Source organism: Anas platyrhynchos, chromosome 33 (genome assembly GCF_047663525.1).
Source record: "Anas platyrhynchos isolate ZD024472 breed Pekin duck chromosome 33, IASCAAS_PekinDuck_T2T, whole genome shotgun sequence".
Lineage (NCBI taxonomy): Eukaryota > Metazoa > Chordata > Aves > Anseriformes > Anatidae > Anas > Anas platyrhynchos.
This window is the reverse complement of record NC_092618.1, coordinates 6,026,211-6,046,410: the sequence shown is the minus strand read 5'-3', so window position 1 is coordinate 6,046,410 and position 20,200 is coordinate 6,026,211. Positions and strand designations below refer to the sequence as shown.

General features: G+C 66.4%; 1 protein-coding gene across 1 annotated transcript; it reads right to left on the bottom strand.

Annotated features, from left to right (window-relative positions):
* Window positions 1-511: 511 nt before the first annotated feature.
* LOC140000191 (uncharacterized) lies at window positions 512-19,953 on the bottom strand. The gene is given in 13 exon segments (XM_072029982.1): window positions 512-1,303; window positions 1,946-2,119; window positions 2,501-2,567; window positions 2,897-2,981; window positions 3,399-3,667; window positions 3,751-3,825; window positions 4,499-4,667; window positions 5,333-5,443; window positions 6,703-6,842; window positions 11,457-11,538; window positions 14,662-14,734; window positions 14,736-14,794; window positions 19,533-19,953. Coding segments are annotated over 10 exon segments (1,440 nt in total). The 3' UTR covers window positions 512-1,303; window positions 1,946-2,119; window positions 2,501-2,567; window positions 2,897-2,940.
* Window positions 19,954-20,200: the final 247 nt, after the last annotated feature.

The following is a 20,200-nucleotide window of genomic DNA, read 5'->3' as shown; positions in this document are numbered from 1 at the left end:
GCCGCCACCGGCGGCACTGTCGTAAACGGGCGCGCGCCCCTGGGGGCGGGGCGAGGCGGGGCCATAGAGAGGAGCCGGCGGAGCGGCCTCCAGACCATAGAGAGCGGCGAGGAACCAGAGAGAGGGGATGGAGGGGACCACAGGGGAGGCAGCAGGCAGGCCTGGGCTGGAGGCCTTGGCCCAAGGCACTGGAGGACCCAGAGAGGGGCGAGAGGACCACAGAGAGGGGCAGGGACCATAGAGAGGGGCAATGACCATAGAGAGGGGCGAGAGGACCATAGAGAGGGGCAATGACCATAGAGAGGGGCAGGGACCATAGAGAGGGGCAGGGACCATAGAGAGGGGCAGGGACCATAGAGAGGGGCAGGGACCATAGATGGCCTTAGAGGTACCAGAGTGGCCTTGGCGCTTCCCGTGGCCCCCTCCCCAGGTGCCCCCATAGGAGCCTCCCCCCTCGTATCCCTCCCCGGTGCCCCTCCCCCCCCCCCCCCAGGCAGAGGCGGAGCCGTCGGAGGTTCAGGGCCGGTTTATGGGGGTGCAGGGGGGGGCACAGCGTTGCGGGGGGGGCGGTACAAGGCCCCCAAAGCGAAACGAGGGGGAGGGGTGCGGGGGGGGGGGGGGGGCTGGGGGTGTGCGTGTGGCTCCCAGCGGCTCTGGGCCCCCGCCCTTTGCAGCACCATGGGGGGGGGGGCCTCGGGTGAGCCCCCCCACACCCTGCGCCCCCCCTTTCCCCCCTCCCGCCCGGCTCAGGCACACGAGAGCCGAGCACGGAGCTGGGCCCGAAGCGGCCAGGCTGGGGGGGGGGCCGGGGGGGGAGCGGGGGGGGGGGGGGGCGGCGTTCGCACGAGGCTCTCGCACGAGGACGGCTCTTGCACGGGGGTCTTGCACGAGGGTGGGGTTCGCACGAGGATTGTGCACGAGGGCAGCTCGTGCACGAGGGTGGTTCTTGCACGAGGGTGGTTCTTGCACGAGGCTCTTGCACGAGGGCAGCTCTTGCACAAGGCTCTTGCACGAGGGCAGCTCTTGCACGAGGGCGGCTCTCGCACGAGGCTTCTGTGTGAGGCTGCTGCACATCCGCGGCTCTTGCACGAGGCTCTTGCACGAGGGTGGCTCTGACACCGGTGGCTCTGACACGAGGGCAGCTCTTGCACAAGGGCAGCTCTTGCACGATGGTCGCACGAGGCTCTTGCACAAGAGCAGCTCTTGCACAAATGCAGCTCGTGCACGAGGACGGCTTTTACACGAGGGGCGGCTCTTGCACGAGGCCCTTGCACGAGGGCTTCCCTCTCCGCAGCTCCCGGGGCTGCGCAGGAGGGAGCTGTATAAAAAGGGGTCCCAGCGGGGGGGGGGCACTGCCCCGGTGGTCCCAGATGGTGGGGGGGGGGTGCCCGGGGCCCCCCCCAAAGGGGCATTTTCAGCCCAGCACCGATTGGGGGGGACGCACCCCCCCACAAGCCCCCCCGGGGAGGGGGGGCAGGGCCGAGGTAGGGGGGGGGGGCCTAGGAGGCCCCAGAGGGAATTTGGGGGTCTCATGGGTTTGGGGTGGGGGGGGGGACATGTGCTGAGGGGGGGGCCCAAAATTGTGGGTCTGTGAGGGTAGAATTTGGGGGGGGGGGGGGGAAGGGAGAGGGAAATGGTGGAAATTGGGGGTACTGGGGCACCTGAGGGGTTGGGGGGGGGCACTGTGTGGGGAGGGGGGGGGGCGTAGCTTTGGGTGCCCCCCCAATTTCTCACTGGGCCATCGCTCTGCCGAGCTCTCCCCATGATGCATCCGGGGGGGGGGGGGGCAGATTTGGGCCCTCCCCCCCCCAGTTTTGTGGGCCGTGGGTCGGGGGGGGGGGGGGGGCACCATTGGTGTTCCAGGCCCCCCCACACTTTGGGGGGCTTTGGGGGGTGTTTTGGGGGCCCCCATTGGGTGTTAGGGGGGTCGTTGTCTTGGACCCACCACTGTGTTTTTTTTTTGGGGGGGGGGGGTGAATCATGTGCCCCCCCCCCTCAGTTGCTCTCCAGACGTGGGCCCTGGGGGGCTCCCACCGGGACCCTTCGACCTCGGTCTCCTCCTCCTGGGGGGGCCCCGGGGGTGGGACCTCCGGCAGGGCCAGGCCATCACCCAGCAGCGCTGTGGGGGGGGGGCAAAAATATTATTGGGGTGCCCCCCCCCCACCCCCCCTGCCCCCCCCAGTCACCCTTAGTAGTGCCCATCCCCTGCGTGGGGCTCCCCCGTCTTGGATACCCCCCCCCCACTATCCCGCACCCCCTAATTTTTTTTTTGGGGGGGGAGTTTGGGGCTCCCTGCAGGTCTCAGCCCCCCAGGTTAGGCTCCCCCCCGTGCTTTGGCCCCCCCCCTCGGTTTCAGCACCCCCCTTTTGGGTGCCGCCACTGCTGCTCCCCGACATTTTTTTGGGTTACCCCCGAATTTGGGGACCCCCCCCTCAGGTTTTGAGCTCCTCCCCCCTCCCATCTCAACCCTCCCCCCCCCTTCAGCCCCCCCCCCCCTCACCGAGGGGCTGCTCCTGCCCCAGGCGGGTGCTCAGCCCGGGGGGGTCGTCCCCGCTCAGCAGCAGCCCCTGTGGGGGGGGTGACAATAGGGACGGGGGGGGGGGGGGCAGGGAGGGGGCAGGACACCCCCAACCCCCCCCCAGCCTGTCCCCAACCCCCACCATTTCCCCTCCCCCCCCCGTGCCCCCCCCTGCACCCCCCTCCCCATTCCCACATCCTCCCTCACCCCTTTGCCCTCCCCCCCACCCTCCTGGCCCCCCCCCCCATCCCTCTGCACCCCCCCGTGACCCCCCCCAATTACCCCTCCCCCCCCCGGGACCCCCCTCAATACCCCCCTCCGTGCCCCCCCCCCATTTCCCCTCCCCCCATGACCCCCCCCATGATCCCCCCCCCGTACCAGGCCGAGGGGGGGCAGCAGCTGGGGGTCGAGCTCGGGGCGCTTCAGGGGGGCCCCCACGTCCTCCCCGGTGGGGTCCCGCGCCCTGTGCGGTGATGTCACACCCACTCAGGCCACGCCCACTCAGGCCACGCCCCCCCATCAGGCCACGCCCACCAAGCACGCCCCCATTCATTATCCCTTAGCCACGCCCCCTCCAGCCACGCCCACCAATCACAATCTCTCCCTGACCCGATTGGCCACGCCCCCAGCCAGGCCCCTTCCCCCCGCCCATTCAGCACCGCCCCTTAGCCACGCCCACCATTTAGCCACGCCCCCTCCATGGCCACGCCCACAAGCGTGCTCCACTGCCCATTCATCCTTGGCCACGCCCCTTCCCTGACCACGCCCCCTTCTGGCCACGCCCCCAACCACGTCCTCATTCATCACCCTCCCTTAGCCACGCCCCCTGACCCTGACCACGCCCCCGACCACGCCCCCTTCTGCCTTTAGCCCCGCCCACCTCTTCCTGGCGGGGCGGGGCATGGGGGCGGGGCCAGGCCCGAGGGCGGGGTCACTGCCCCAGCGCGGGAGGGCGGGGCCAGGGCGGGGAGGGGCGGGGCCTCGTCCAGGGAAGCTGCGGGCCCGGGGCCGGGGGGGCGGAGCCTCGGCCGAGGGGGCGTGGCCTGAGGGGCGTTGGCCCCGCCCCCTGGGCGCCTCGGCCCCGCCCAGCTGGAAGTCGCCGTCCATGGGGATGTAGGGGGCCAGCATGGCCAGGTCCAGGGGGGCCACCTGGGGGGGGGTCAGGGGGGGGCTTGGGTGGTAAGGGGGGGTCCGGGCGGGCGCCCCCCCCAGACCCACCCCCCCCCAAATACCTGCAGGGCCGTGCCGGGCCCCGGGGTCCCGGCAAAAAGCTTCTGCACCTCGAAGAGCAGCTCGTCCCCGGGGGGCTGCGGGGGGGGGGGGCACGGACATAAAGACCCCGAGGACCCCCCCCCCAGAACCCCCGGTGGGCTCACGGAGGTCCCAACCGGATAGGATGCCCCCCCCCCCCCCGGACCCTCCCCACAAAGACCCCCAGGGAGCCCCCCCAGGAACCCCCCACAGCCCAGCCACGACTTCCAACGCCCCCCCCCCAGTGCTCCTTTTGGGACCCCCCCCCCACCAGACCCCCCCCGGTAGCCAGGGAAGGACCCCCCCACAGTACCCCCCCTCCCCACAGACCCGCCCCCATAGCCCAGCTGGGAGCCCAAAGCCACCCCCAAGACCCCCCAGGGACCCTACACCCACCCAGGACCCCCCCCCAGGGACCACCCCCCCCCAGAGACCACCCCTCAGGGCCCCCAAACCCCCCCCCAATTCCCTGTCCCCCCCTCCCCATTCCCACCCCCCCGCCCCTTTATGTGCCCATTCACCCCCATTTTTCCTCCTCCCCCCCCCCCCACGACTTCCTGAGCCCCCCCCACGCCCCCCCCCAGAATCACCCAAGACCCCCCCCTCAAGCTGTGCCAGCTCCCCCCCCACCCACGCCAACACATGGCTGAGACCCCCCCCCCAAAAAAAAAAATCCCCCCCCCTCCTTCCCCATTAAATCACCCAGCACCGGGGGGGGGTCGCACTCACCGGGGAGGGGCTGCGGGGTCGCCGGCGGGGGGGCGCCGGGGGGGGTCGAAAATGGGGGCGAGGAGCCGGGCGAGTTCGGGGGAGCAGAAGCGCCGGGGGTCCCGCTGCAGCGCCGCCTCGGGGACGTGGGCCGGCCGCACGAACGCCAGCACCCGCGGCCCCCCCACCCCTGCCCCACGGCATTAATGGGGGGGGGGGACCCTGAGGGACCCCCCCCCAACACCCCCAAACTTCCCCAGAGCTGTGCCCTCCCGGATAACCCCCCCCTGCCCCACCCCAAAAAGCCCTAGGACCACCGCAGAGCATCCCCCAAAGCACCCCAGGGACCCCCCCCTCAATCCCCCAACGCCCCCCCCCCAAACCCCAGGACCCCCCCCCAGCTCCTCATCACCCCACGGATCCCCACGAACCAAACCCCAAGCCCCCCCCTTCCCTCCCAGTGCCCCCAGTACCCCCACAATGTGCTCCCATTGCCCCCCCCAAACCCCTCCCGGTGCCCCCAGTACCCTCCAGCGCCCCCCAACCCCTCCAGTGCTCCCAGTGCCTAGCCCAGCCCATTCCCAGTGCCCCCAGTTGCCCCCATTACTCCCAGTGCTCCCAGTGCATTTCCCAGTGCTCCCAGTACCCCCAGCCCAGCCCATTCCCAGTGCTCCCAGTTGCTCCCAGTGCTCCCAGTGCACTTCCCAGTGCTCCCAGTGCCCTCAACCCATCCCATTCCCAGTGCTCCCAGTGCCCCCAGTGCATTCCCAGTTGCTCCCAGCGCACTTCCCAGTGCTCCCAGCACCCCCATGCCGTCCCGTTCCCAGTGCTCCCAGTCGCCCCCAGTTGCCCCACCGAGGCTGAGGTTGAGGACGGTGTCGGGGGTGTCCAGGCCGCGCGCGGGAGGGCAGGCGGCGCCCCTCACCCCGGCGTTGGGTCTCTTCCGGGACAGCACCCACCCGCGCCCTCTCCACACGGGGCTGCAGGACAGGACCCCCGGCGGACACCCGCCCCGTCCTCACTTATGGGGTATGGGGCGCTGACCCCAAGGGGCATCGGGTATGGGGTACGGGGTGTAGGGTGTGCCCCCCAGGAGATAGGGTATGGGGTGTAGGATGCAGGGTGTCAGCACATGAGTTATAGGGTTGCGGGTACTACCCCCCCAGGAAATAGGGTATGGGGTGTAGGGTACGGGGTGCTGAGCACCATAAAGTTATAGGGTATGGGGTGTACCCGACCCCAAGAGATAGGGTATGGGGTGTAGGGTGCGGGCTGCTGGACCCATAAAGTTATGGGGTATGGGGTGCTGAGCACCATAAAATTATGGGGTACAGGGTGCTGAGCACCATAAAGTTATGGGGTGCGGGGTGCTCGAACCCATAAAGGTATGGGGTACGGGGTGTTTGTGTACCCCAAGGGGCACTGGGTATGGGTACGGGGTATGGGGTATGGGGTGCTGAGCACCATAAAGTTATGAGGTATAGGATATACACCCAAAAGGCACTAGGGATGGGATATAATGGATGGATTGAAGGATGCTCCACCCAAAAGGCAGTTAGGGATGGGGTACAGCCTATGGGGTATGGGTGCTGCACCCGAGTTGAGGATGGGGTGTGGGATGGGGGACGGGGTTCTGCACCCCAAAGAGCGCTAAGGATGGGGTACAGCCTACGGGGTATGGGGTCCCGCACCCCAAAAGGCGCTAGAATGGGATTAGGGATGGGGTCGGGGTGCTGCACCTAAGGGATTGGGATAGGGGTACAGCGTTAGGGGTATGGGATACACCCAAAAGGCACTAGGGATGGGGAGCGGGTGCTGCACCCCCAAGCGCACTAGGGATGGGGTGTGGTTTATAGGATGGGGTGCTGCACCCCAAGAGGCGTAGGATGGGGTACAGCCTATGGGGTGTGGGGTGCTGCACCCCAAGAGTATGGGATGGGGTATGGGATGGGGTCGGGGTGCTGCACCCTAGAGGGCATTAGGGATGGGGTACAGCCTATGGGATATGGGATCCGCACCCACCCAAGACGTGTTGGGATGGGATATAAGGGATAGGGTTGGGGTGCTGCACCCAAAAACGCGCTAAGGCTTGGGGTGGGCCCCGCGGGTGTCAGGCCTGTGAAGCACCGACTGTGCAGGGCTATAGGTGCGGGGGGGGGTCCCCATCCCCGTGTCCCCGTGGTGTCCCCATGTCCCCGTGGTGTCCCCGTGTCCCCATGTCCCACCTGAGGACGGAGGGTGGACAACGATGCCCTCGGGCTGGGCGCTGCGGTTGTTGGCGATGACGGTGGCCTGGGTCTGCGCCCACAGGATCCCCTTGGCCAGGAAGCGGTACTGGCTCGTCACCACCTGACCCTGCTCGGCACTAGGGCACCCGGGACACGTCCCAAGGGTGCCGGAGGGGGGCGTGATGGGGTGCCCGAAGAGGTGCTGGAGGGGTTGGGGTGCCCAGAGGGTGCTGGGGGGATCGTGGGGTGCTGAAGGGGTGCCCAGGGGGGGTGTTTGGGGTACCGGAGGGTGTGCTGGGGGGGATCTGGGGTAGCTGCAGGGGTGCTGGGGGGTATTTGGGGTCCCATGGGGTGCCTGGGGGTGGGGGGGTATTGAGGCAGAAAGGGGTGATGGGGTGGGTTGGGGGGGGGATATTGGGGGTACCCAGACACCGCCAGGAGCACTGGGGTGGGATTTGGGGTGCACCGGGCGGGGGCATTGGGGTGCGATGTCAGGTTTGGGGTGGGGGGCGATATTAGGGTCGGGGCTCTAGCAGGACGTTAGTGGGTTACGGGGAGCAGGCGGGGGGCTGCGGGGAGGGCCGTTGGGTTGGGGGGGGATCCCAAAGTTATGGGGGGAGGGGGTAAATTTTAGTTGGGGGGGGGCACTCACGGGTGTGCACGCTTCCTGCTGGGTGTGGATCAAGCGCGTGGACGTACTCGTAGAGGGAGGCAGCCGAGCAGCTCCTGGGGGCGTACCCAACCTCCCGATCCTGCACACCGGAGGGCTTACTGAGGAGGGGTGGGGGGGCCCTGCAGATTAGCAGGGTCCCCTATGGGGTCCCCAGGGGCCTTTATAGATAAAGGAGGCTGCGGGAGGTAGACGGGAGCTGTGGGGCTCTTGGGGGGGGGGCAGGGGAGGGGGTGATGGGATGGGGGGGGGCACATGGGGGGCCTAGGGGGGGGGCTTTTTGGGGGGGGGACAGCAAGAAGGGATTGGGGGGGGGCGTATGGGGTCCCAAAGTCCTCTGGGGGGGTTGCGAGGGGGCTGTGGGGGGTCCTAAGGGAGGGTTGTTTTTTTTTTTTTGGGGGGGGGGGCACTGGGGGTCCTGGAGGGGTTTGGGAGTGGGGTGCCCCCCATAACTGTTGTGGGGGTACTGGGGGCTCCTATGAGGGTTTGGGGGGGTTACGGGGGTCCTGGGGGCATTATGGGGGCGCTGGGGGGCGTTATGGGGATCTGGGGGGGCGTTTGTGGGGTTGTGGGATTCGGGGGGCATTTTGGGGAGGGGGCATTTTGGGGGGGTGGGGGATTACCCCCATAGGTTGTGGGATCTGGAGGCATAGGATTAGAGGGGGTTACAGGGATATTGGGGGCGTTTCCTAAGGGGGTATCGGGGGCGTTATGGGGGGTGCTGGGGGGACTTTTTGGGGGTTGTACGTTTTTTTTGGGGGGGGGGGGTTTTTTGGGGGGGGGGGTCGCGGACCTGTCGTCGCAGTGGGCTGATTCCGTGTGATCGGTGGGCGGCAGGCACCGTCCCCGAGCCCAGCGGGGTCTCAATCACCCCCGGGTGCGTCCTCGGCAGTCAGCACCAGGCAGCGCAGGGGGGGTCGCCCCCCCCAGGCCCCCACGGTCCCGAGCGCATGTGCCCCGCGCAGTGCCGAGTACACCTATTGGGGGGGGGGCGGGGGGGGGGCCCCGGACCAGGGCTCAGACCCCTGGGTCCCCGTCACCTATAGCCCCCCCAGGACCTCCTGGGTGCCTCGTTCCTATAGCCCCCCATTCCCAACCGTGCCCATGCCCCCCATGTCCCCATGCCCCCCATGCCCCCTACCCCTTCATGACCCCCCAGTGTCCCCCCCCACGTCCTCATGTCCCCCTGCCCCCGCCCCCTGCCCCTCCATGCCCCCCATGCCCCCCCCATGTCCCCATGTCCCCTGTGCCCCCCCCATGTCCCTCCATCTCAGTGTCCCCCCATGTCCCCCCAGCCCCCCATGTCCCCATGCCCCCTCCATGCCCCAGGTCCCCATGTCCCCTACCCCCCATACCCCATGTCCCTGTGTCCCCCATGCCTCCCCCATGCCCCATGCCCCCATGTCCCTGTGCCCCCCTATGTCCCCAGTCCCCATGCCCCCCACACCCCTCCCAGCTCCATCCTCCCCATGTCCCCATGCCCCCCATGTCCCCATGTCCCCATGTCCCCCCTGCCCCCCATGCCCCCATGTCCCCCTGTACCCCCCATGTCCCCCCCACGCCCCCTGAGCCCCATGTCCCCATGCCCCTCCGTGCCCCCCATATACCATGTCCCCCCAATGTCCCCTGTGCCCCCCATGTCCCCCACGCCCCTCCGTCCCCCCACCTCCCCATATTCCCCATGTCCCCCCCATGCCCCCCCATGCCCCCCATGCCCCCCATATCCCCACATCCCCCTGTCCCCCCATATCCCCCCCACGCCCCCATGCCCCCCATATCCCCATATCCCTGTGCCCCCCATACCCACATCCCCCTGTGCCCCCCATGTCCCCATTTCCCATTCTGTCCCCCCCCGTGCCCCCCCCACCTTCCCGAGGCCCATCTTGAGGTTGAGGCCGCGCCCCTCCCCGTCAGTCTGCGTCGGCAGGGCGAAGCTGCACCCAGCCTTCCCCCGCACAGCAGCCCCCCTGGGGGGGGGACATGGATTTTTTTTTTGGGGGGGGGACACAGGTCTGGGGGGTCCCTGGGGGTCCCAGGTCCTGGGGCGTGTAGCCCATGAAGGGGTCTTGGGAGGGGTCTTTGGGGGCCGGGGGGGGGGGGACAAAGATGGAGACTTTTGGGGGGGCTTTGCAGCCCATAGGGGTATTTAGGGGGTTTTGGGGGCATTTGAGGATTTTGGAGGTAAATGTTTTTTTGGGGGGTATTTGGGGTTTTGGGGGCATTTAGGGGTTTGGGGGTATATATTTTTGGGGGGTATTTGGGGTTTGGGGGTTTTTGGGGTTTTGGGGGTATTTTTTTGGGGGGGGGGTATTTGGGGTTTTGGGGTATGTGGGTGTTTTTTTGGGGGGGAGAGGGGATTGCAGCCCATGGAGTTTTGGGGCTATATGGGTGTTTTTTTTTTGTTTTTTTTTTGGGGGGGGGGTTGCAGCCCATAAGGTTTTTGGGGTTTGGGGGGCGTATGGGGTTTTTTTCGAGGGGGGGTGCGCAGCCCATGGGGTATTTGGGGTTTCTGGGGTATATGTTTTTTCTTGGGGGGGGGGTTGGGGTTTTGAGCTATATGGTGGGTTATTTTTTTTGGGGGGGGGGGCCCTGGGGGGGGAGCCCTGGGGGGGCCCCAGTGGGGGGTCTCGCCATGAGAGGGTATTGGGAGGGGTCTTGAGGGCGGAGGGGGGGGCGGGAACTGAGAGGTGTTTTTTTTTGGGGGGGGGCTTGCAGCCCATGGGGTATTTGGGGTTTTTGGGGTATTTGGGGTTTTTGGGGTGTATGTTTTTTTTGCGGGGGTATTTGGGGTTTTAGGGCCATTTGGGGTTTTTGGGGTATATGTTTTTTGGGGGGGGTATTTGGGGTTTTGGGGGTACTTTTTTTGGGGGGGTATTTGGGGTTTTAGGGAGCATTTGGGGGTTTGGGGGTATATGTTTTTTTGGGGGGGGGTATTTGGGGTTTGGGGGTATATTTTTTTGGGGGGGGTATTTGGGGTTTTGGGAGCATTTGGGGGTTTGGGGGTATATTGGGGTTTTTTTTTGGAGGGGGGGTATTTGGGGTTTTGGGTTATATGGGTGTTTTTTGGGGGGGGGAGAGGGGATTGCAGCCCATGGAGTTTTGGGCTATATGGGTGTTTTTGTTTTTTTGGGGGGGGGTTGCAGCCCATAAGGTTTTTGGGGTTGGGGGGCATATGGTGTGTTTTTTTGAGGGGGGGGGTGCAGCACGTGGGGTATTTGGGGTTTCTGGGGTATATGTTTTTCTTTGGGGGGGGGGTATTTGGGGTTTTAGGACATGTTTTTTTTTTGGGGGGGGGGGCCCTGGTGGGGGGGCCCTTGGGGGGTCCCAGGATGAGGGCGTGCACCCATCGAGGTATATGGGAGGGGTCTGAGGGTTGGGGGGGGGGGGACTGAGGACTTTTGGTTTTTGGGAGGGCTAGGCGACCAGTGGGATTTTGGGGTTTTGGGGGTATTTGGGGTTTTGGGGGTATGTGTATTGTATTGGGGGGGGCATTTGGGGTTTTGGGGGCATTTGGGGTTTTGGGGTATGTGTTTTTTTTTGAGGGGGGGGTATTTGGGGTTTTGGGGGTATATGGGTGGTTTTTTTTGGGGGGGGGTACGGTTAGCATAGGGTTTTTGGGGTTTGGGGGGCATGTGGTGTTGGGGGCTTTTTTGGTGGGGGGTGCAGCCCATGGGGTATTTGGGGTTTTTGGGGTATTTGGGGTTTTTGGGGGTAGCCTTTTTTGGGGGGGTATTTGGGGTTTTAGGGGCATTTGGGGTTTTTGGGGTATATGAGGGTTTTTGGGGTATACGTTTTTGGGGGGGGGTATTTGAGGTTTTTGGAGCTATAGGTGGTGTTTTCTTTTTTTTTGGGGGGGGGGGCGCAGCCTTGGGTTTTGGGGGCATGCGGTATTCTTTTTTTTTTGGGGGGGGGAGGGTTGCAGCCCTTGGGGGGGGTCCATTGGAGTCTGGGAGCATTTGGAGGGGGGGTCTGGAAAGCCAACGGGGTGGGGGGGGGGCAATGGTGTTTGGGCTGTGCTCGGGGGGGGGGGGGCACCGGGGCTGCTGTTGGGGGGGGTCCGGGGAGGAGGCGCTCGCCCTGCCGGGGGCTGAGCACATCCTGCAGCTCCTCGTGGTCGCACGGGTGCACGAAGTCGAAGACGCTGTGGCCGATCAGCTCTCCAGCTGCATGGTGGAGGAGCAGCTTACACAAGCGCCCTTTGCACAAGTGCCCCCCTTTACAAAAAGCACCTTGCACAAGCGCCACTGCCGCGCGCTGTGCACAAGCCCCTTGGCCGAGCAGCTTTGCACAAGCCCTCTTGCACGATGCCTTTGCACAAATCCTCTTGCACAAGTGCTGTTGCACGAACTCCCCTTGCACAAACCCTCTTGCACAAACCCTCTTGCACGAACCCCTTGCACAAGCACCGTTGCATGAGCCACGCGCAAGCACCTTTGCACAAGCCCTTTTGCGTGAGCCCTATGCACGTGCATGGCATGAGCCCCTTGCAAAAGCCCTTTGCACAAGCACCCCTTGCACAAGCACCCCTTACACAAGCACCCCTTTGCACAAGCGTCGTTGCGTGAGCCATACACAAGCCCCTTTGTATGAGCCCCTTGCACAAGCCCTGCACACAAGTCATGCACCAGCCCCTTGCACAAGCCCCATGCACAAGCTCCATTGAATGTGCAACGCACGAGCAGCTTTTGCATGAGCCCCTTTGCACAAACCCTGTGCACAAGCATCATTGTGCCAGCCCCTTGCACAAGCCCCCTTTGCACAAGCACCATTGAATGAGGCAGATGCACGAGCACTTTTGCACGAGCCCTGCTCACAAGCGCCATCGTGCCGGCCCCTTGCACCACCCCCCTGCACAAGTCCCATCAATGAGCCCTGCACAAGGTTTTACACAAGCACTTTGCACAAGCCCTGCGCACATGCGCCAGCGCAGCATCCCCTTGCACAAGCATCATTGAATGAGCCCTGCACAAGCAGTTTTGCACAAGCCCTGCACACAACACATGCACAAGCCCCTGCACAAGCCCCTTGCACAAGCACCCCTTGCACAAGCGTCGTTGCATGAGCCATACACAAGCCCTTTTCTGAGCCCCTTGCACAAGCACTGCACACAAGTGCGGGACGTTGCACAAGCCTTGCACAAGCCCTGCACAAGCGCCACTGATGCACGAGCACCTCTTGCACAAGCACTTTGCACAAGCGCCCTGCGCACAAGCGCCACCGCACCAACCCTTTGCACAAGCCCCTTGCAGCACGTCACTGAACGGCCCCTGCGCGAGCCGTTTGCACAAAGCCCTGCACACAACACCATACACAGCTCCTGCACAAGCACCCCTTGCACAATCCCCCTTTGCACAAGCCCTTTTGTATGAGCCCCTTTGCATGAGCCCAACAGGCAGGGTCTCACACCAGCCCCTTGCACCAGCCCCCTGCTGCGAGCCCCACTGAATGAGCCCTGCACGAGCACTTTTACACAAGCACTTTTGCACAAGCCCTGCGCACAAGCACCAGCGCACCAACCCCTTGCACAAGCCCCTTTTGCACGAGCATCATTGAATTGAGCCATGCACAAGCGGTTTTTGCACAAGCCCCTGTGAACACAAGCACCATTGCACAAGCTCCTTGCACAAGCCCCCTTTGCACGGCTCCCTGCACAAGCCCCTCACAAGCCCCCTTGCACAAGCACCCCTTGCACTAGCATCGTTGCATGAGCCATGCACGAGCCCTTTGCATGAGCCCGCACAGACGCCATCACACCAGCACCCCTTGCACAAGCACCCCCTTGCGCACAGCCCCTCGCCCGGCCCCCTCGCCAGAGGGCCCCCCCGTGGCGGCCCCCCCCGGACCTGGCTGACCCCAGCAGCCGGTTGGCGTTCTCGGCCAGGAGATGGTGCCCGCCACCTCGCTCAGCACCATGACGAAGCCGCTCAGCGCCTTGGGGTGGCACCACGTCCACCTCCTCCGCCACCGCCGCCCCAGCACTCGGGGGAGCGGGGGGGGGTCCCGGTCACCCCTGGGTGCTGGGGGCTGGGGGGAGCCGGGGGGGCTGCCGGGGTCGTAAAGGGGGGGGCTGAGAGAGGAGTGGAAGAGGTTTCTGGGGGGCAGTGGGAGGGATTTGGGGTGCTGGGGGGGGTCTGGGGGTGGCTGTTGTAGAATGACTGGGAGGTGGCTGGGGGGTCCTGGGGGGATCCCAGGGGGTTCTCAGAAGGTTCCAGGAGGACCAAGGGGGTCCCAGAGGTTCCCAGGAGGTCCTGGAGACCCCAGGAGGACCAAGGAGGCCCCAGAGGCCCTGGGAGAACCCAGAGAGGTCCCAGAGACCCCAAGAGGGCCAAGGAAAACCAAGGAGACCCAAGGGTCTCAGGAGGACCAAGGAGGTCCCTAGAGGGTCCCAGGGGTTCCAGGAGGTCCCAGAGGTCCCAGAGGACCAAGGAGGCCCCGGAGGCCCTGGAGAACCCAAGAGGTCTCCGGGAGGACTGAGGAGACCCCAGAGGTTCTCAAGAGGTCCCAGGGGTTCCAGGAGGTCCCAGGAGGACCGAGGAGGCCCCGGAGACCCGGGAGACCCCAAGAGGTCCCAGGAAGACCAAGGAGACCCAGAGGGTCTCAGGAGGACCAGAGAGATCCCTAGAGGTCCCAGGAGACCCCAGGAGGTCCCCCGGGGGCCCCAGGAGGACCCAAGGAGACCCCAAGAGGTCCCCAGAGGGTCTCAGGAGGCTCCAAGGAGGTCCCAAAGGTCCCATGAGGGCTTGAGAGACCCAGGAGGACCAAGGAGGCCCTAGAGGCCCTGAGAGGCCCCAAGAGGTCCCAGGAGGACCAAGGAGGCCCCAAGAGGTCCCAGAGGCTCTCAGGAGGACCAAGGAGGTCCCAGGAGAACCAAGGAGACCCCAAGAGGTCCGAGGATGTCCCAGGGTCCCAGGAGGACCAAGGAGGCCCCACGAAGGACCAGAGGAGCCCCGGGAGACCACGGATGTCCCAGGAGGACCAAGGAGGTCCCGCGAGGATGTCCCAGGAGGACCAAGGAGGCCCCAGGAGGTCCAAGGATGTCCCAGGAGGCCCAAGGAGGCCCCAGGAGGTCCGGAGGATGTCCCAGGAGGACCAAGGAGGCCCCAGGAGGTCTGAGGATGTCCCAGGAGGACCAAGGAGGCCCCAGAAGGTCCAAGGAGATCCAGGAGGACCAAGGAGGCCCCAGGAGGACCAAGGAGGCCCCAGGAGGTCCGAGGATGTCCCAGGATGACCAAGGAGGCCCCAGGGTTACCCGGGGGGGGGGGGGGTTTGGGTCCCGGGGGTCTCACCGGCGGCCAGGAGGCGGTGGACACGCAGGTAGCTGATGGTGAGGCGCATGATGGAGGCCTTGTCCAGGTCAGGGGCTCACGCCGCGGGCGAAGGGCAGGGTGTGCGCCAGCTCCTCATCACCTTCATCTCCGGCTGCGCCGGCACCGCCGCATCCGCGAGCGCTCCTTCCGGCCGCTCCGGCGTCGGTAGCGGCCACCGGCACCCGTGGGCACTCGGGGGCGCCCCCCGGCACGGGAGTGGCGCCCGGGCGGGGGTGGGGGCCCGGGGATGGTGGGGCCAGGAGGACGCCGTGGATGGGGTGGGGGTGTCGGCACCAGGGGCATGGGGACAGCGGGAGTGTGGGTACGGGGATGCTGCTGCTGTAGAGACTGGGGATACTGGGAATGGGGTATGGGGACACCAGGACTTGGGGACTGACGTGGAGGCACTGTGGGGATGGGGACATCGTCACCAAGAGCCTGGGGACATCATCAACATGAGCCTGGGGACACCATCACTGTGGGTATGGGGACACCAGGACTTGGGGACTGATGAGGACACTGTGGGTATGGGGACACTAGGGACTGACACGGGGACACTGTGGGTATGGGGACACCATCACCAAGAGCCTGGGGACAGTGACACGACATGGGGCCCCTGGGGTCACTGCAGCACTGTGGGTATGGGGACACCAGGACTTTGGGGACTGATGAGGACACTGTGGGTATGGGGACACTGGGGACTGACACGGGGACACTGTGGGTATAGGGGACACCATCACCAAGAGCCTGGGGACATCATCAACATGAGCCTGGGGACATCATCACTGTGGGTACGGGGACACCAAAGCTGGGGACCGACACGGGGACACTGTGGGGATGGGGACATCGTCACCATGATCCTGGGACCATCATCAACATCAACCTCGGGGACACCATCACTCTGGGTATAGGGAACATGAATTGTGGGGACTGATGTGGTCACTGTGAGTATGGGGACACTGTCACCAAGACTCCTAGGGACACTGGGACTAGGAGTATGGGGACACCAAGACTTCAAAGTAACAGGATTCCTGTGGGGATGGGGACACCATCACTAAGAGCCTGGGGACATAGTCAACGTGAGGACCTGGGGACACCAGGACTTGGGGACTGACATGGGGACACTGTGGAGATGGGGACATCGTTACCAGGAGCCTGGGGACATCATAGATGGGAGCCTGGGGACACCAGGACTTGGGGACACGGGGACACTGTGGGTATGGGGACACTGGAGCTGACACGGGGACACTGTGGGTATGGGGACACCGTCACCATGAGCCTGGGGACACTGTCACTGTGGGTGTGGGGACACCCACGAACTTGGGGACCAACACGGGGGACACTGTGGGGGATGGGGACACCATCACCATGAGCCTACGGACACTGTGACTGTGGGTACGGGGACACCAAGACTGGGAGCAAACTGGAATTCCTTTGTGAGATGGGGACACCAACAGCAGAAGCCCTACGGGGACACCGTGGGTGCTGCTGGGACACGAGGGAACGCACGCGCGTGTGCCGGTGCCAGCGTAGCAGTGGGTGTGCAAGTGGTGTGGGTGTGCAAGGGGGGGTGCGCACAGCGGGGGGGGCGTGCAGGGGGCTGGGAAACTCCATGGGGGTGTGCAAATGGGTGTGCACACGGGGGGGTGGGTGTGCAAGGGGGGTGTGGGTGTGCAAATGGGTGTGCACACGGGCGTGTGGGTGGGCGTGGGTGCGCAAGGGGGGGCGTGGGGGTGCGAGGGACGTGCATGGGTGTGTGTGGGGGGGTATGTGCACGTGGGTGGCTGTGAGTGTGCAAGGGAGCGTGCACATGGGGGGGGGGGCGCTTTGTGGGGCGCGAGGGGTGTGCAAGGGGCAGGGCGAGCGTGCGGGCGGGCGTGCACGAGGGGTGTGTGGGCGTGCACGATGTGATTTGCAGGTGCGCACGGTGTGCATGTGCGCGGGGGCTGTGGACGACGCTCGGTGTGTGGGCGTGCACGCGGGTGTGCCACGGAGGGGGTGTGCACAGGGAGGGTGTGTACAAGAAGGGGGCGTGCATGCACAAGGGAGGGGGCCCCGCATGTCTCCAACGTGCACAAAACGGGGAGTAAAGGGGAGGGAGAACAGGAAAACAGGGTGGGATGGGGACATTGGGGGGGGGTTGGACGCCCCTCAGCAGGGTGGGGGCGTGGGGGCGCGACTGCACACGCGCGTGTGCCCGCGTGTCCCCGTGCCGAGGGTGCGTGCGGGCGCACCCGTGTGCGCTGCTGGTGCGTGCGTGCGGCCGGGACGGCACGGCTTTCCTGTCCCTGGGCGCCGTGCCCGGGGGCCGCAGCGAAGGGGGGGGGGGGACAAAGAAGGGGGGGGGGACAGGAGGGAGGTGGGGGAGACCGGGGGGGCGGTGGGCTGGAAATGGATGCAGATTTGTGCGGGGGGGGGTGGTGGAGGGGTCCCCGGAAACGCGGCTGTGGGGAGACTGGGGGGACTGGGGAGACTGGGGAGGACTGAGGGGCGTTGGGGGGTCATCCTGCCCCCCCCCCCCATTGTGGTGGCTCTGCATGGTGGGGGGCAGGTGTGTCCCCTCCACACCCACCAGTGGGGTCCTTGTGGGTGGGGGGGGGGGGGGGAGGGACGCAAAATTTGGGGGGGGGGGGGGAGAAATGAGACCCCCCCCTCCAAGGCCACCATCACACCACGGCCCCACACGTGTGAATGTGCACACAGTGCCACATGGCTGGGGGGGGGGGGGAACCCGTGGGAGAGAGGCCGCCGCCGCCGCCATCACGGTCCTCGCCCGCACGCGTCACCGGCGTCACGCCCCTCCTGGCTGGCACGCGCCTCCCCGGGCCCCGCGGCGTGGCTCGCACGAGGGCGTGCGAGGCTGCACGAGGACACAGCCGGCTCGCACCAGGGGGCACGAGTCCCCCCCCGAGGATGCACGAGGGCACGGCCGGCTCGCACGAGGATGCGCCCGGCTTGCACGAGGACGCACGGAGAGCACGAGGACACACGAGGTTTGCACGAGGCTTTTCACAAAGAGCTGCAGAGGCTGAACGAAGGCTTCACGGAGATTCACAGAGGCTTGCACAAGGACCCCACTGGCTTTACAGAGGACCCCACTGGCTTGCACCAAGGACCCCATCAAGAGACACCGCTGGCTTCCACGAGGATGCGCCCGGCTTCCGAGGGACCCCGCTTGGCTTTGCACGAGGGTGCCAGCAGGACGTGGCTAGCACGAGGACCCCCGCCGCTCGATGCACCCCGGCGCCACCACGCCCAGCTGCTGCCCCTCGTGTGGTTCCCCCCCTGCGTGCGAGGGGCCCCGACACCCCGTCCCCAGCCACCCCTTGCACGCGGATTTGAACCAGGGCCAGCAGCGGGGGCTGCGGGGTCCGCGCCCTGTGAGGTCCGCACCCCGGGGGGTCCACGCCCCGTGGCAGCTGCACAAATCCCCCAGGACCAGGACCCCACCACACCCACTGGCCGGACACCGCCCCCCTCCCAATCTCCCCCCCACCCCCCGCCCGTCGGAGGAAATCCCATTTAAGGGGGACCCGATCCCCCCCCATTTCCCCATGACCCCCCGCGCCCCGACCCTCGCCCTAAGCCCTCGGGGCTCAGTCCTGACCCCCAGGACCCCCCGGGACCCCCCCACGGCCGGATCGTGCCCCCTCAACCCCGCGCCCTGCCCCGGGAACGCCCCGAGGGGGGCGCCTCCTGCCCCGCCCCCTCGAGCCCCCAGACCCTACCCCCGGGGCACGGTCCCTCCCCCCGGGACCCCCCAAACCCCCCCGGGGACCGGATCCACTCCCCTCGGGGGCCGGACCCCGACCTCCCCCCTCCCCGCTCGCTCCGGGACCCCACCACCAGGTGCCCGGGCCGGACCCCGGCCCCCCTTGAGCCCGGTCCCCCCCATGTCCCCCCCCCCTTTATCCCCCCATCTCTCGCCCCGGCCACCCGTCCATGGCCGCCGCCGCCGCCGCCCTCTGCGCGCCCGCACCCACCGCGCCGGCGCCCCCTCCCCCGGCCACGCCCCTCCCCCCCAGAGCCGCGCCCCTCCCCCTAAGCCACGCCCCTCCCCCTTAGCCACGCCCCTCCCGCGCCCCCCTGCTGGCCGCCCGCCAACGCCCCCGGCCCGGGCCACACGCCACCCCCGCCCCCCGAGGCCCCGCCCATTCACTGTAGCCCCGCCCCCTTGGCAACAGGCCACGCCCCTTTGTCTAGGCCACGCCCCTTGTATAGGCCACGCCCCTTCATTGCCCCCTGCGTCCCTCCGGGGCCGTTTCCTGACCCCCTGTGACCATTTTCAACCCCCCCCGACCTTTCCTGACCCCCCATGACTGTTTCCAGACCCCCAGGGTGACTACAGCCCCCATGACCATTTCCAGCCCCCCCGACCATTTCCACCCCCTCAAGGTCATTTATACGCCCCCATGATGGTTTCCAGCCCCCCCATGACTATTTCCGGCCTTCCATTCACCGTTTCCAACTCCCCGATGTCTGTTTCCAGGACCCATGACTATTTCCAGTCCCCTTGGCCATTTCCAGGCCCCCCAAGGTCCATTTCCAGCCCCCCATGACTTGTTTGCAGCCTCCTATGACCACTTCCAGTCCCCCATGACCATTTCCAGGCCCCCCTAGGTCCATTTCCAGCCCCCAGTGTCTGTTTCCAGGCCCCCCATGACCATTTCCAGACCCTCAAGTCCATTTCCATTCTCTCATGACCATTTACAGACCCCCAGGTCCCGGTCCAGCCCCCAGCCGTTTCCAGCTCCCATGAGCCGTTTTGGCCCCCCTCCCCCTCTATGTCCGTTTCCGGCCCCCCCCCCCCGGTGCCGCATGGCCCGTCCCCCGCCCCGCGCACAACGCGCATGCGCCTTGTCCCCCCGTCCCGACCCGGAAGTGATAGCGGAAGGCGGCGCCGTAGACCCGGAAGCGAAGCCTGCGGGAGGCGCGCGCGGAGCGGGAGCGGAACGGGAGCGGAGCCGCCATCTGAGGGGGGGGCAGGGGGCACCGGGACGGGGGGAGGGGGGGGCGCGGGAGACGAGGGGGGGGGTTGGGAGGGGCCGGGGGGTTGCGGGCCGCTTCCCGGTCCCGGTCCCGGTCCCGTCCCTGGTTCCGGGTTCCATTCACGGTCCCGGTCCCGGTTCCATTCTTACCCATCCCGGTCCCTGATCCCCGGTCCCGGTTCCGGTCCCGTTCCTGATCCCGGTCCCAGCCCCGGTTCCCGGTCCCGGCCTCACCTCCCGGTTCCCCATCCCTGGTCCCCGATCCCCGGGTCTCCGTCCCCATCCCGGTCCCCCATTCTGCGTCCCAGGTTCCCAGTGCCCCCAGTCCCCCATCCCCAGTCCCTGATCCCCGAGTCCATTCCTGGTCCCCCATTCCTATCCCAGTGTCCCGGTCCCTGATCCCTCAGTCTCATTCCAGTTTGCCCGGTTCCCCATCCCGTGTGTCCGGTTCCCGTCCCCGGTTCCCGGTCCCGGTTCCAGTCCGGTCCCGTTCCCCATCGCCCCGGTCCCGGTTGCCAGGAGCCTACTGG